Raw genomic sequence first — 13381 nt, 5'->3', positions numbered from 1 at the left:
GAATGAGATACCAGTCCATCACAGAGCACCTTTCACACACTCATTCACCCACAAGGGCTGATTTGTGTAGCCAGTCCATCTATCAGTATGTTAGTGAGATAATGTAAGAGGAAAACACTGGGGGAGAACGTGCGTAAAACAGGCAGTCACACAGGCAGTAACACAGGTTCGAGATGGAACTGGAGACCATGGAGCTTGTGAAGTGGCTATGCAACTTGCTGTACCACTGCACCACCTTATAATGATTGCGTTAAGCCTATTGATTTGAGATTGTTCTCATTATTTGTCCGTCTCATTAAAATCAGATGGTGAAGCTTATTGTGTAAAGTGATCCTTTAAAGCGGTGGGTTCTCAGAGTATAGTCTGGGAATAACCAGTGGTGTAAATCATCTTCGAACCCTTAAAAATGATTGTTGAACTCTTATACATATTAGCCTTCATGACTTCAGTTGAATGCTTTCAGTTCAAACCTTAACTCAAAAACTAAAATAATGTCAGCTTGGACTTAACATGTTTGGTTGATAGAAACCTTATGAGTAGAGAGAGAGAGAAAGAAAGACAGAGAGATGATATCCATATCTGGAATCCAAGCTCTGGTGTGATTTTGCTGATCATGTCTACTTTGAGGGCTCATCCTCTTTAGTGCTGAGTTAATCCTTTGTCAATTCGTGCATTTGTTGCTATATAAAGTGTGTGCGTAGTGGTTAAATGTGGATTAGAGTAGAATCAAACTTGCCTATTTGGGCCAAAAGAAGAGTTGGCAGAGTTTGAACATATTGATCTGTGTGTGTGTGTGTGTGTGTGTGTGTGTTGTTGCAGCAGCATTCGGCTCTGTCGTCTTATGTCTGATGTGTTAGCGGTTTGAAGGAGAGTAGTTGAAGACCACACAGAAAAGCTTGTCTTGTCTATACTTGTCGGATGCCTTTGAGCATGTTTTAAACACGACCCTCTGCCAGGAATCTTAAATGGGAAGTGACTGTTTAGTATCATTTCTTAACGTGAATAAGAGAAGCACCCTGAATCAGTTACCTTCCTATGTTGTTAAAGCAGGTGTCCGTGCCTTTAATCATTTTTCAATCACTGCTCTATTACTATTTCTCTTATATCTGCGTATATTGGCGTGAATTCTCTGTCCGTCTCCTTCTCACCCTCCCTCGCCATGTTTCTGTCTCCGAGCTCTTCCGCAGCATTAGTTGAATGTGTGCCTGGCAGGGTGAACTGATTGAAATTCTCTTGCACACCACCTTGCCATGTGACCGTGAAATGCAAAGGAAAATTCATTCATGCCGGGCAGGAGGGAGAGTGCAACTCTGTCGAACTAATTTGTCAAAGTCATATACATGTATGTTTCAAACATTTCAGCAGTGTCCAGGATATGCAGGCGTATAATGAAAACTGGTAAGATAATGTGATTTTTTTTTTTTTTTTTTAGTGCCGTTATACTGTTTCTTGTCCATTGCCAGTCTTGGCTTCCCTAACAACAAAGTGCCTTGGCCATTCTCACGTTGCTCATTCCACTGTCCTAGCGCTGTACTTTGCCTTTCATTGGAAAGGGCTTCATATTCACTGTGCTCCCTCGTTTAGTATTCTGCCAGTGTTATTACCTCACTCTTGAACCAGTGCAGGGAGAGTGTCTCTGCACCCTGGATTTCTGCTCCATGCTGAGGATTTTCGTTAAGACTCTACTTGCGTTGCAGGGCATTTCTGCATCCAGCAGGTTTGGACAGAGGACCGTGTTAATGAACGCAGCGTGGTAGAAGATTCGTTTATTCTGTTACAAAGAGTGCAGCTGCAAATCAGGGCTTTAGTCACACATAATTGTGGAGCAAATGCCATCAGGCCTCGTGGGAAGACCCTTTGTGAGTACAGGAGAAAATGTCCTTGTTTTATTTGCTTGGGGTGTGTGTGTGTGAGCAGAGTTAGGTGGACCTGATTGAACGAGGGTTGTGTTAAAGGCCCATGACAATGAGAGAGCGAGAGAGAGAGAGACGATGGGCTGAGTTTGTACAGACGGCTGTCTTGCTGTGCATCTCAACTCGGGGAACACATTGCACCTTTCTGTAATAATCCCAGACGGTTTTTCTGTCAGTTAGCCAAATTAGATGTGGCACATTGAGGTCATGTAGATGAAAGCACCTTATTTCCTGCAAAACTCCTTCAGCAAGGTGTCAAACCTTTTTGCTTTTCAAATGTACTAATTTGTTGGCTTGAATAGTGCAAGTCAAAAGTCACATAATAAGCAAGGAATAAAACAAGACCAGGGTGTGTTGGAGAAAAGTAATCAACAGCGTGTGGGTGTGATGTGGTCTTAGACAAAGCCGAGTTATTTGCAGTTACCACACCAAATTCTTTTATTTTTCTTATGATGCCACGTCCTGGACTGGTTTGATGGTTTCAGAATTAAAGAACAGCTGTTGATTTTAGCGCACAGCCTTCACGGAAGGTACAAAAACATTCATTAAGAGCTAGTTCTGCGTCGTTGATGAGAGTACTCGGAGGAGAATGATCAGACTGGCCGAGCGGATGGGAAGGTCATGGTAAATTGAATGACCACTCTTTACAGCGGAGGTGAGCATCTCACTATGCACAATACATTAGACCTTAGATAGATAGATCTTTATTGTCATTGCAAAGTACAGGTACATAGCAACAAAATGCTGTTGTTAGCCAAGGCATCTAAGGCTACTTTGTACAGGTAATGTGCTTTATGATGATTATGCTTTAGGGAATATTTATTAAGAGCATAAGCAAGGTCAGCATGCTCACAGCACATATTTAGCTCTCATTAGTGGCCTGTCGGCTACATTTTTTCATTTGTCAGTGTCTTTAATCCAGAGTGATTTATAAGTGAGGCAGAATGCAATCCAAGAAATTAAGTGGAGGATTAAGGGTCTTGCTCGAGAGCAATGACCGACTGGAATTCGAACTCAAATCTTTCCCCTCTGGTGCGACTAATACGTACTATTTCCACCTAAAAACCTGATATGGCAGTTGTGTGAAAATGGGGGGGGGAAGGGGGAAAAAAATTAGAGATGTCTCCTTGTAGTAATTGTGATTTTATCAGAGAAAGCAGAAAGTGGAGTAACCTCCTCTGTGTTTTCCTGGTGTGTTGCCAAGTTGTAAGACGATCTGAGTATCGTATTGATTAATTTAGCTGAGTGTCAGATGGCTGAACCTTACCACTCCTATTTCTCAGATATTAGCTTCTTTTACGTGATCGTTTTGCCCAAACGTAGAAACATAGATTATCAAACTTTTTACAGAGAGACTGTGTTTGTCAGTCTGCATTCATGTCTGGGAAAGTTCACTAGGTTGCCCGGGTGTGTATATCGATCTGTTGAAAGGTGTGTGTGTGTGTGTCTCTGAGGCAGCAGCTCGTCCATTGTGGAACATATTTAGACAGCTGGAGCAAAATCCATAACAACCAGCAGGGGGATTTTAAAATTGCTACATGCCCAGTTACCTGGCATGATTATGCCCATACAACACTGCTGTCTGTTTACATTCTGTTCTGACTGAACAGTGGCATGAACGGAAAAAAAAAAAAAATTGTTAATGAGAAAATTCTATGGAAAGAGAGCAGTGCGGCAGCGCTTTAGTCCTTTAGGCTGTTCAAATTTGTCACATCCTTACCTGTACATTCTGCTCAAACAGATCAGGTTCCAGAGCTTCAAGTTTCGTGCTAATACCTCCATCAACACCGCCGTGCTTGTCATCTCGCAGATCGCTAACTAGACAAGCTGAGTCCAGGCTGTAATGAGTGCAGCTGTTTCCTATACTGCATTGCATTATGGAGCTTTGACTGTACGTAGGGATAAAATTCTTTGTTTCGAACGTATTTTCATTGTTAAAAGCACTATAGAAATGTAATCGAGCCCAATGTTTTGATGCCTTCACTACTTCTACGTTGAATTTCTTGGTAATTTGATGTTAAACGATGCTGGAGACTAAGCATGGTGACTAAGAATAGAATTACTTTTTCGTTTTCACAGTGAAACCTGAATTTCTTGATGCTTAATAAGCATGCACTAGTAATTTCCGCCTGCTGACATCAGCTACAATCAACTGCTCTTGGGAATAGCGAGCATTTTTGATAGGTTTCAGGGTGGAGTTTTCCTTTAAACCTGATATGATATGAAAGTAGGACGATTTTATCCTCTTGAAATCTATGCTGTTAGTTTGTAGGCTGCATTAACGACCACAATTTTTGTCGACCTCACATGACTTTTCAGTAACAGCGTTTCATTAACCACAAAGGCTGTTGGTTCTTGTATTGGTCAAGGTTTTGCACTCCGCTGAATCTGAAATAACTTTATTTTCCCAGCTACAGTGAAAGCACACTGCTTATCAGAGCTGGAAAATATCTCAACATGCCCTTGACTTTGAAAACAGGGTTAGGTTCAGGGTGTATTTCTATAAACTTTTGCTAGTGTTTCCTGTTTTTCTGCACAGGGCTGGATGTGTAGGTGTGGGTCCCTGCAGAGCATCAACTGCTTAACTTTAATCACAGGCTTTGTTCATGTGATCATTTGCTGAAGTGCACTGGCATCTGTCTGTAATTATGCTTCAGCGCTGCTCATCTAAATGGATCAGCACCAGGTGGCTTATTACTGTAGCTTCAGACCTCATAATAGTGACCACTGTGCTCTGTATGACCGTTCCTCGACCCAGGAGCTCCAGCTGGGACCAAGGAAATTGCAACACACACTACAAAAATTACATTTTACCAAATGGAAACACCTTGAATATAGTCGAATTTTCTTTTATAAGAATGACCATAAACCAAATATAAGATTAAGAAATTAATTTCTGCATTGATTTCAAGCTTCAAATTGTTTTGTTCTTTTGGCAGAAATTCTTAGCACTTATTTATTATTATTATTGCTTATTATTTATCATTTATTATAAAGAAAACTTAAAATTGTCTATCACTAGAATAAGACAATTTAAATCTTGAAATTTGTTAAAATAAAATAATAATAATAAAAATAAATAAAATAAATAAATAAATGGCCCAAATCTGCACCAATTTGGAAAGAAATCAAGCTCCTCCAAATATCGCATAATTTTCTTGACTTTGTGCTCATTTATTGTAAATAAATTGTAATAATTATTGTAATAATCTTATATATTCTTTATTGTTAATCATAAAAATAAAATACCAGCTACAGTGGTACCTCCAAAAGTCTGGTCGAATACCGATTTGGTCGAAAACTGATAATATTTTTCCCCATAGGAAATAATGTAAAACGAATGAGTCTGTTTCAACTCGATGGTTGATCTCACAACTTTCCTCTTGGCAACACTGATGCCTGATTTCCCCTTTTTTGGAGACATGGCTACTGAAATTATACCACAAAAGATAGCGTGGGCTTATGAAGCTTCCAGAACAGATGACCTGCGTGAACGGCTTCATCTCTATTGTCTACACCAGGGTACGCTGCATGGAAAGCGTGGAAAGTGCGTGCGGTCAAAATAGTTATTTTCAGGTCGGGTCGAACACAGAAAAATATTTATTCGTTCGGATTTTGTTGATATTCGTTGCAATCCTGTATGAAACGAGAACCGGCTTTCCTGATGGTCGAGTCGTACACCGAAAATATTTTCGTACACCGAGGTCAAATTGACTCGAAAATTCGAATCCCATACCGAAAATGCGAACATGGGTGGTCGAGGACCGAGGTACCACTGTAAATGTACACACACACAGTAGCTACCTGATGCATGACTCCTGGCCAATTTCTGTTATTTGCAGCAGTATGAGCACAGTGTTGCATATGATAGCAGTCTGTGTTATCTGTAAAATATAAAGACATCATCTCAGATAGATAGATCTATTTATATGTGTAGAGAAACTGCTGGTGTAATCATTAATACTACCCCGTGACTCTTTTGTACAGTTTGCTCACACCGAAAGTTCTGTTTGTAATTACTCTTCTTCAGCTGTGTACTGTAACGATCTCTAATGGGTGTCACCCACAAGAGGACGGTTTCCCGTCTTCATCGGGTTCGCCCCGAGGTTTCTGCCTACTGTAATCTCAGGAGGTTTTTCTTGCTATCGTCACCACTGGCTTGCTTTTTAGGGATCTAGTTCTACGTCTGAATTTCAGTAAAGCTGGCTGTTGTTAAAAGTGCTCCATTGTAAGGTGGAACACACGATGAAAAAAAAAACAAAACAGTGTGTTGAATTTATATAATTATATTTCTACCATGATTTGAAACATCCAGCACATACCTGTGCTGAGACTCGAACCCATGACACTGGTTCTGACACATCCCTGCTGTGCTATTCTTACATGCATATTTCAAGTGCCTAAATTTAGTACTATAGTTATAGTTTCCATAAGCGCCAGCATTGTTGTAAAAAATAAAACGGCATTGTTATGACTGAATTGCTCGTGTTCTCAATACGTCATTCAGTATAGTAATTATGAAACTTGTTTAAGCAGTTAATTGTTTTGTTGGGTTACATTTGATGTACACTTTTTTCTTCTTGAATCTGACCGGCTATATGTCGTGTTTCTTTCAGCGTATAAGGTTGAGTCACAGAAAGTCACACCAATAAATATATACTAGAAACTATTTACATGCAAAATCATTTGAACACATTTTATTATTTCCGGTGATGATTTCCCTCAATCAAAACATTCAGCTTTCTTATTCGACTTAAGTGCAGTGAGTAGAATATGGGATCATGAGCATTTAACTTTGGATTTTTTTTTCCTTGCCTTTGTGTAGATACATCTGAATAGCTTCCCCTCAGTGAGGTTCTGACGGTCATAGCTGTTGCCTTCTCTCAGAACCAATGAAGAGAGGAAACGGTGTGATGTGGCTACATTTCTCAACACTGTTTCTGTCTGAAACTACTCGTTCCCACAAGTGTGCTCTCGGTGCCCTTGTTTATCATGCCAGTCACGATGGAAGAAGTGCTGCGCTCAGCACCCCCCCCCCCCAGCCATCATGTGCTGCGCTAGTGTTTAAGCTAGCTGCGTGTTAAAGCAAGATCACTTCTACATAATGTTGTGTGTGTAGGATTATGGAATTTCACTTAATAAAAATGTGTGCAAATAGGGCATTTTTATAAGGGACAGCTTTACAAGAATATATAAATGCTAACATTTTAAATGAATTAATTTATCCCTAATAAGCCAGCCAGAGGTGACTGTGGTCAGGAAAAAACTCCCTGAGACGACAGGAGGAAGAAACCCTGAGAGGAACCAGACACTTTTGGGTGATACTGGAGGGTGCGAGTCAAAATGTTCCTTCTATAATTGTGCACTATATGTGAAATTCACTGTAGTTGTATCATGTATTCCTGGTTTTTAAAGCATTAGGTGTAGTACTGACGTCCTGCTGCGCATGTGTGTGCGAGTGTGTGTGTGTGTGTCTATGCACACTTCCAAAGCAGCTGTGTAAATGCACTCCAGACTCTGTAGCTCTGTAACAGCTGTGCTGCTGAAGCCGTGAGGGTTATAAAGGGGGCAGGGAGACTTAAACACTCCCTTTTACACTGTGGTACTGATACAACATTCATTATTCATTCCTCTACTCTGATTCACACGCATACGGTCCTTTTAACCTAATTGCTTTTGTTGAAGTATTTACATCTGTACATACTGTGAACAAAATTGGGGCTTGTTTGGAATTCATCGTGAGTAATTTTGCTGCCACTCCTCCGACAGGTTAGAAAATGTCAGAGCACATATAAGTGAAGTTGTGATTTGACTACAGATACTAAAACCAAATATGTATCATGGTGTAATTGTAATAGTAATAATGGTACACTGCTGATTCCCTGCTCTAGTTATTAGAGGCATGCTGAAGGAATCCGGTGATGCTGGTGCATTAATCCGCTTGTAAACAGAGGAATGTCCCTTCAACCCCGAGCTCAGTGTGTGATGCCATGTCCACAGCATTAACAGTATATAATACATCACTTTACGTCTTTTTAGCAACAATCAACACAGACCGTTAGTTCTAACCACCGTTAGTTGGTAAAAGATGCTACACTGACCATACAATGCTGTTTTGAGAACGTTTGACAAAGATTTCTGGGTACCTTTCATGGACTGCATGTTTTTCCATGTTTTGAGCTCAGAAACGATCCTAGTTTTTTCTTGGTTCAGACTTGCATTGATTTCACACACAGAGTGAGTCAAATCCATTTTTCCTGGATTTTTTTTTTCTTTCCCCAAAACACATTGTTTCTCTGAGACATTTGTAGCCCACATGTGAAAACCACAGCTTTTTAAACTGCTGCACATGCTGTGTGATGTGAGGAAGAGTGACACAGGAGATGTGACGCAGGATATTTAACACTTTTTTTTTTTTTTCTCCCCTAGCAGGAAATCGCTATCCACCCCTTCCAATGCCCATGATTGGCTTGTGTATTTCTGTGATTCATAGAGGAGAGAGAGAATAACACTCCTCCCACCCTGACAGCACTTTTCAACAGATGTCTTTGGAATCGTCGTGATTAGAATTTGTGCTCTCCGGACGATAGAACGAACACTGTTCTCTTGTACCACATGGGAGCTAATAAAAAAACCCCAAAACAAGGCCTATTGCAAGCCTAATGGATTATCCTTCTACTCCTTAACCCAGCTCTTCAGTCTACAGGGTTTCAGAGCTCTGGTATGACAATTTCAGACGCTTGAGTCTGTGGTTATTCAATCACTTTTGTTTAATTTAGATCTGTTCGATTATTGTAATGCTGGAAGATGAAACCTAGTTGTGACATCTTGGCAGAGGTAGCCAGAAATCACCTGGTACTTCCTGGAGATATTGTTGCTATATATATATATATATATATATATATGATTGTGTATTCAGCTACTGGACATATTTTGGCTGCAACACAGAGGAGCTGGTGTGTAAAAAAAAAAATGTAACCATTACATGGAATTGCTGGACTTTTCACGGACACTGTGCAAATAAAGGTTGGCAAGATTTGTACCAATTTGTTTAACCACCAAGAAAAATGTTTGCTGAAATTCAGATAATGAAGAGAGCGTGAACAGTGCCACAGCCAGAAACAGTTGAAGAAAACAAATGACTTTGAAAAAGCACTCCTTATAAGAAAACCAGCAGCTGCTGGAAACGCTTCACTGAGACCATGGTATTTTGTGTGTTCAAGGATGAAACATCCATCAAAACACTGGTATTGAGTGACTTCTTAAAATAGTTCTGCATCATTATGGCTTATTGACTCACAAATATCATTATAGCTGTACTGTGAATGCTGAGAGAAGTGCAATAAAAACCAAAGCAATGAAACTATTTTTTTAATCTATAAAATCTATCTATCTTTTATAGAGGTGATGTACGGAGAAGTGGCGCATTGGTCATTTGGTAAATTGTCATTCTGACCACTTGGCAGTGCCAGGAGTCAGTTCAGTAACCTGTGCATGTGTTTTAGGCAATAAAACATCATTATTTTTCACAACGCGGTCTCCGATTGAATTCATCCCAAACGTGTTCCATCAGGTTGAGGTCAGGACTCCTCCACACCAAACTCGCTCATCCATGTCTTTATGGACCTTGCTTTGTGTACTGGTGTACAGTCATGTTGGAACAGGAAGGGGTCATCCCCAAACTCTTCCCACAAAGTTGGGAGCATGAAATTGTCCAAAATGTCTTGGTATGCTGAAGCATTAAGAGTTCCTTTCACTGGAACTAAGGGGCTGAGCCCAACCCCTGAAAAACAACACCTGAATTCAATGATTTGGAGGGGTGTCCCAAAACATTTGGCAATTTAGTGTATAAGAAATAGAAGAAAAGAAGAATCTAAAATAAAAAGAATATCAAGTAGAATATAATACAGAAATCTAATATAAAACTACACTATCATTATACAATATGCAAAAATAAAGTACAATTAAATGCAATATATAAAAATGGTCAGTTACTTCCAAAACAAGACTGTGGATTATGAACCAGCTTTAAAAAATATATAATAATAATAATAATAATAATGATTTGATATTATTGCCAGCTCACCCACCCCTAGTTGCTTTTCTGTATTCTGGAGGTGGGGTCTAATTTTAGATTTGGAGATTTAGTGACCTGAAGATGCTGCCTTCTTGTGCAAACCTCAAACCGAGACCCTTGGCAATAATTCTGCAGCTGATTATATATAGGTTTGCTAACTTGTTGTATTTATTAAACTGTGGTAAAAACTTGTGAGCCGTTTATAAGTGAGTTTTTTTACACTAAGTTTTTTTAACAGTGCTGACAATCGCTGTGATAACTATTGATATTGTCTCTTGGTAATATCAGTGGGAGCACTATGGAATACATCTAAACACAGGCTTATTTCAGAAGTCTTTCTGATTGCTTAACACGTCTTCCTTTACTTCTCCTTCTAACTGCACTTTGCTCTCTCTCTCTCTGTGTTTTGCTTCCTGTCCATGCCCCACCTTGCAGTTTCTTTCTCCGTCTCTCTTGCTCTCTACTTCGTCAGTAACGTGCAGGGAGTGATAAATCCCGCTCCAGAACAGGTCCATCATTTCTCAGGATTCAGTGGGCGAGCACCGTCGTCTCCTCAGACGTGGCTTTTACAACCACAAAGCCCAACGCGTGTACTTTTTTTTTTTTTTTTTTTTTTTTTTACTTTTGCAGTCCGGAAGCGTAGCCTGTTTACTCTGGATTTGCAGAAGTACTTCTTGCAAATGAGAGCGAGGCTGTCATCTGAAGAGACACACTTCCCCTGGGGTTACCGACATGTGTGTGTTAACTGGTAACACTGCGCACGTCACCCGGGGCTTTTCCTTGCCAGGTTAATTCTAGCTTCAGAAGTACTTTAGCTTTCAAGGCTGATGCTAGCACACATCGTCTAATCGACTCGTGTGTGTGTGTGGGGTCGCCTGCTATGTATGCACTTTGATCCCAAGTGACACGGTGACGATCAGGTGCCTGTCAAATTGCTACGATCTCAGCTGATTGGCAGTAAGATGTTTGAGGGCCTGAACACTCAGTGTGTGTACGTCCTGGATTAAACGTGGTTTGTTGAAAACTCTGTTCAAACCCAGATTGTTTTATACGACTGTTGGATGGAATTACTCTATAAGAGTGTCCTGCTGAAGAAGGAGGTGCTCTTTAGGTAAGCATGCAAATCTTTTGAAAGAATTCTACAGGTTAGCCCAAACGTGGGAAAATATTATTTTGGGGAAAGTAAGCTAAATGTAATTTTATTGACGGTCGACTCTCCCAAATTTGGCTCCCAGTTTGGCAGCAATGGTGTGTGTGTGTGAGATGTCCATCACAGCCTTGTTCCAGCTTCCCGATCCTGCTATGTGAATCTTCTTTTGTCAAAAGCAATCTGAAAAAAAATATAGACTATATGTAGACTAAGAATGAAAATGTTGGAAGACATTTTGCTATAAAGTGTTAATTATTCCTATATATAGAGATTCCATGGAGAAGTCTTGGTCTTAAAAAGACTACCAGAGATGAGAGAATCATTTTCTGTTGCTGGTTTAGCTACAAATACACAAGATGCTTCAACACCACACTATCAGCATTATCTTTGTGAGAGGAAGTGGATATATTTTATATAACTGTTGTTTCCTGAGCCAGCGGCGTTTGCGTCTGTGCTGTAAGGTCCTCATCCAGCTGACTTCCAGCTGTCTTTGTTTTGTAACTTGCTGTGCTTGCTTTTGTGTCAGCAGACACAGAGTTCTGATAAAGTCCTTATTCAGCAACTATTCTAGAAGAAGAAGAAGAAATGAACAGTCCCGTAACATGTTTGCTACATACTGAGTTTTTTTGTTTTGCTTTTTACCATCAGCATGGGATAACTGACGAGTAGGTGAACGTTCATCATTTAGAATTTTTAGTTTTTGTATTTATTTATGGCCCTTCCTGTTGAGTTATGCACGTTTTGTTCTGCGTTTTGGGAAGCTGGCCTGGTAGTTTCACTTCTTTATGTAGTTATTGATAAAATGCTGATGTTTTACAGCACTTATTGAAATAGGTAAATGTAAAATTCTATGTTTATATGAAGAAAATGATTACAGTGAAATGTTTGCAGATCAGTGAGACGGGTGCAATCATCCACATGACCGGTAAGAGTGTGTAAAAACTCAGAAGTACACATATCACTGTAGGCCAGTTAAAATCCTGCTCTATTCAGCAGGACTTCACTCCTTCACGTTGCACCCCCCCCCGTGATACGAACACAACAGTGTGGGAGATTTCACGCTGTGTGAGATGATCATTCACACAGTCTTCCTCTTCAAACAGCTGCTATACAAGCTTGTATCCTGCCCTGCTGTGTCTGCATTTCTGTACCCTTTCATTTATTTCAAGAGCTAATGGAGGACATTTTTATCTCTGTATCTACATGCAGCTGGTGATGCAGAGGCCTCAGTTATAAACTTTACTGCTTTATGAAAAACCAAAGAGGCTTAAATATATAACATGAAAATGGTTGTCTGTTCATAACGTGGTGCTGTCAGGCTTTTTTCGGTTGCATAGAAGGATATGTACTTTCACATCCTCTTAATCTTTGATAGCTACTTACAACCAAAACAAGTGTCTGTACTGCCATCACGTTCAGCAACTGCATTGTATCAATAGGGTCATTTTTAGTGTGTTTAAAGTCAGGCAGTATAGTGCAGTAGTCTGTTTTGACATCATTGGGCATTACCAAGATTTCCAAGTTGAATCAGGATTATTTGGTTGAACAAATTCATCAGGACTCAAGGATGGATAATTCATCAATTAATTAGCTATTTCACGGGACATTAAGATCTCCAGTGTACCCAGGTGTTCGAGCTGCTTGAGTGGCTTGCTTCAGCTTATCCTGTACCCTCTGATATACAAACCATTTGGTTGTTATTGACTTTTTTTTCCTTACACCCAGACAATGCAAACATGCTGAAATGTAACCATCTATCATCCACAGGTGGCGACGGACAAAGTAGCCGGCAAGCTGAGTTCGACTCTTTCATGGGTGAAGAACTCAGTGTCGCACACGGTCAGTCAGATGGCTAGCCAGGTGGCCGCTCCGTCCTCGCTGCATACGGTGGTGGGATCGTCCACCGTCTCCCTGTCCTCGCCCGGCCTCTCTCCTTCAACTCCGTCCTCCAGCCATCTTAGCCCGGATGAAGTGGAACTACTCGCCAAGCTTGAGGAGCAGAACAGGTGAGAGACTGTGCTCTGCCTTCAGGGTAGTTGTTCTTTTCTCACTGTATTAAGCCTGCTTGTTTAAAGAGTTACGATTGTTCTTCTGGAAGAATAAAGGATAATGACACAAGATTGATCCATTGTGATCAGCCACGCATCATCAAATATTATGCATTGTGATCAAGCACAATTTTGAGTTTTATATTTTTATTTAAATTAGCCAGGAGAAGACAAGTCAGTAGTCCATGTGTCC

At 40.3% G+C, this 13381-nt stretch overlaps 1 protein-coding gene across 6 annotated transcripts in view; it reads left to right on the top strand.

The window, feature by feature from the left end:
- evi5b (ecotropic viral integration site 5b) overlaps positions 1 to 13381 on the top strand; it is a 60360-nt gene that overhangs the window by 3823 nt on the left and 43156 nt on the right. For 5 of the 6 annotated variants that reach the window (XM_058402420.1, XM_058402417.1, XM_058402414.1 and 2 more), the window contains exon 2: positions 12908 to 13146. In XM_058402420.1, coding sequence (XP_058258403.1) covers positions 12908 to 13146 — 239 coding nt within the window. Of the gene's footprint in view, positions 1 to 10702; positions 11102 to 12907; positions 13147 to 13381 lie in introns of those variants that run through there. The other variant, XM_058402416.1, reaches the window with a different exon arrangement.

This window comes from Hemibagrus wyckioides, linkage group LG11 (assembly GCF_019097595.1).
Source record: "Hemibagrus wyckioides isolate EC202008001 linkage group LG11, SWU_Hwy_1.0, whole genome shotgun sequence".
Classification (NCBI taxonomy): domain Eukaryota; kingdom Metazoa; phylum Chordata; class Actinopteri; order Siluriformes; family Bagridae; genus Hemibagrus; species Hemibagrus wyckioides.
Note: the sequence above shows the minus strand (reverse complement) of the source record. Positions and strands in the feature narration are given on the sequence as shown.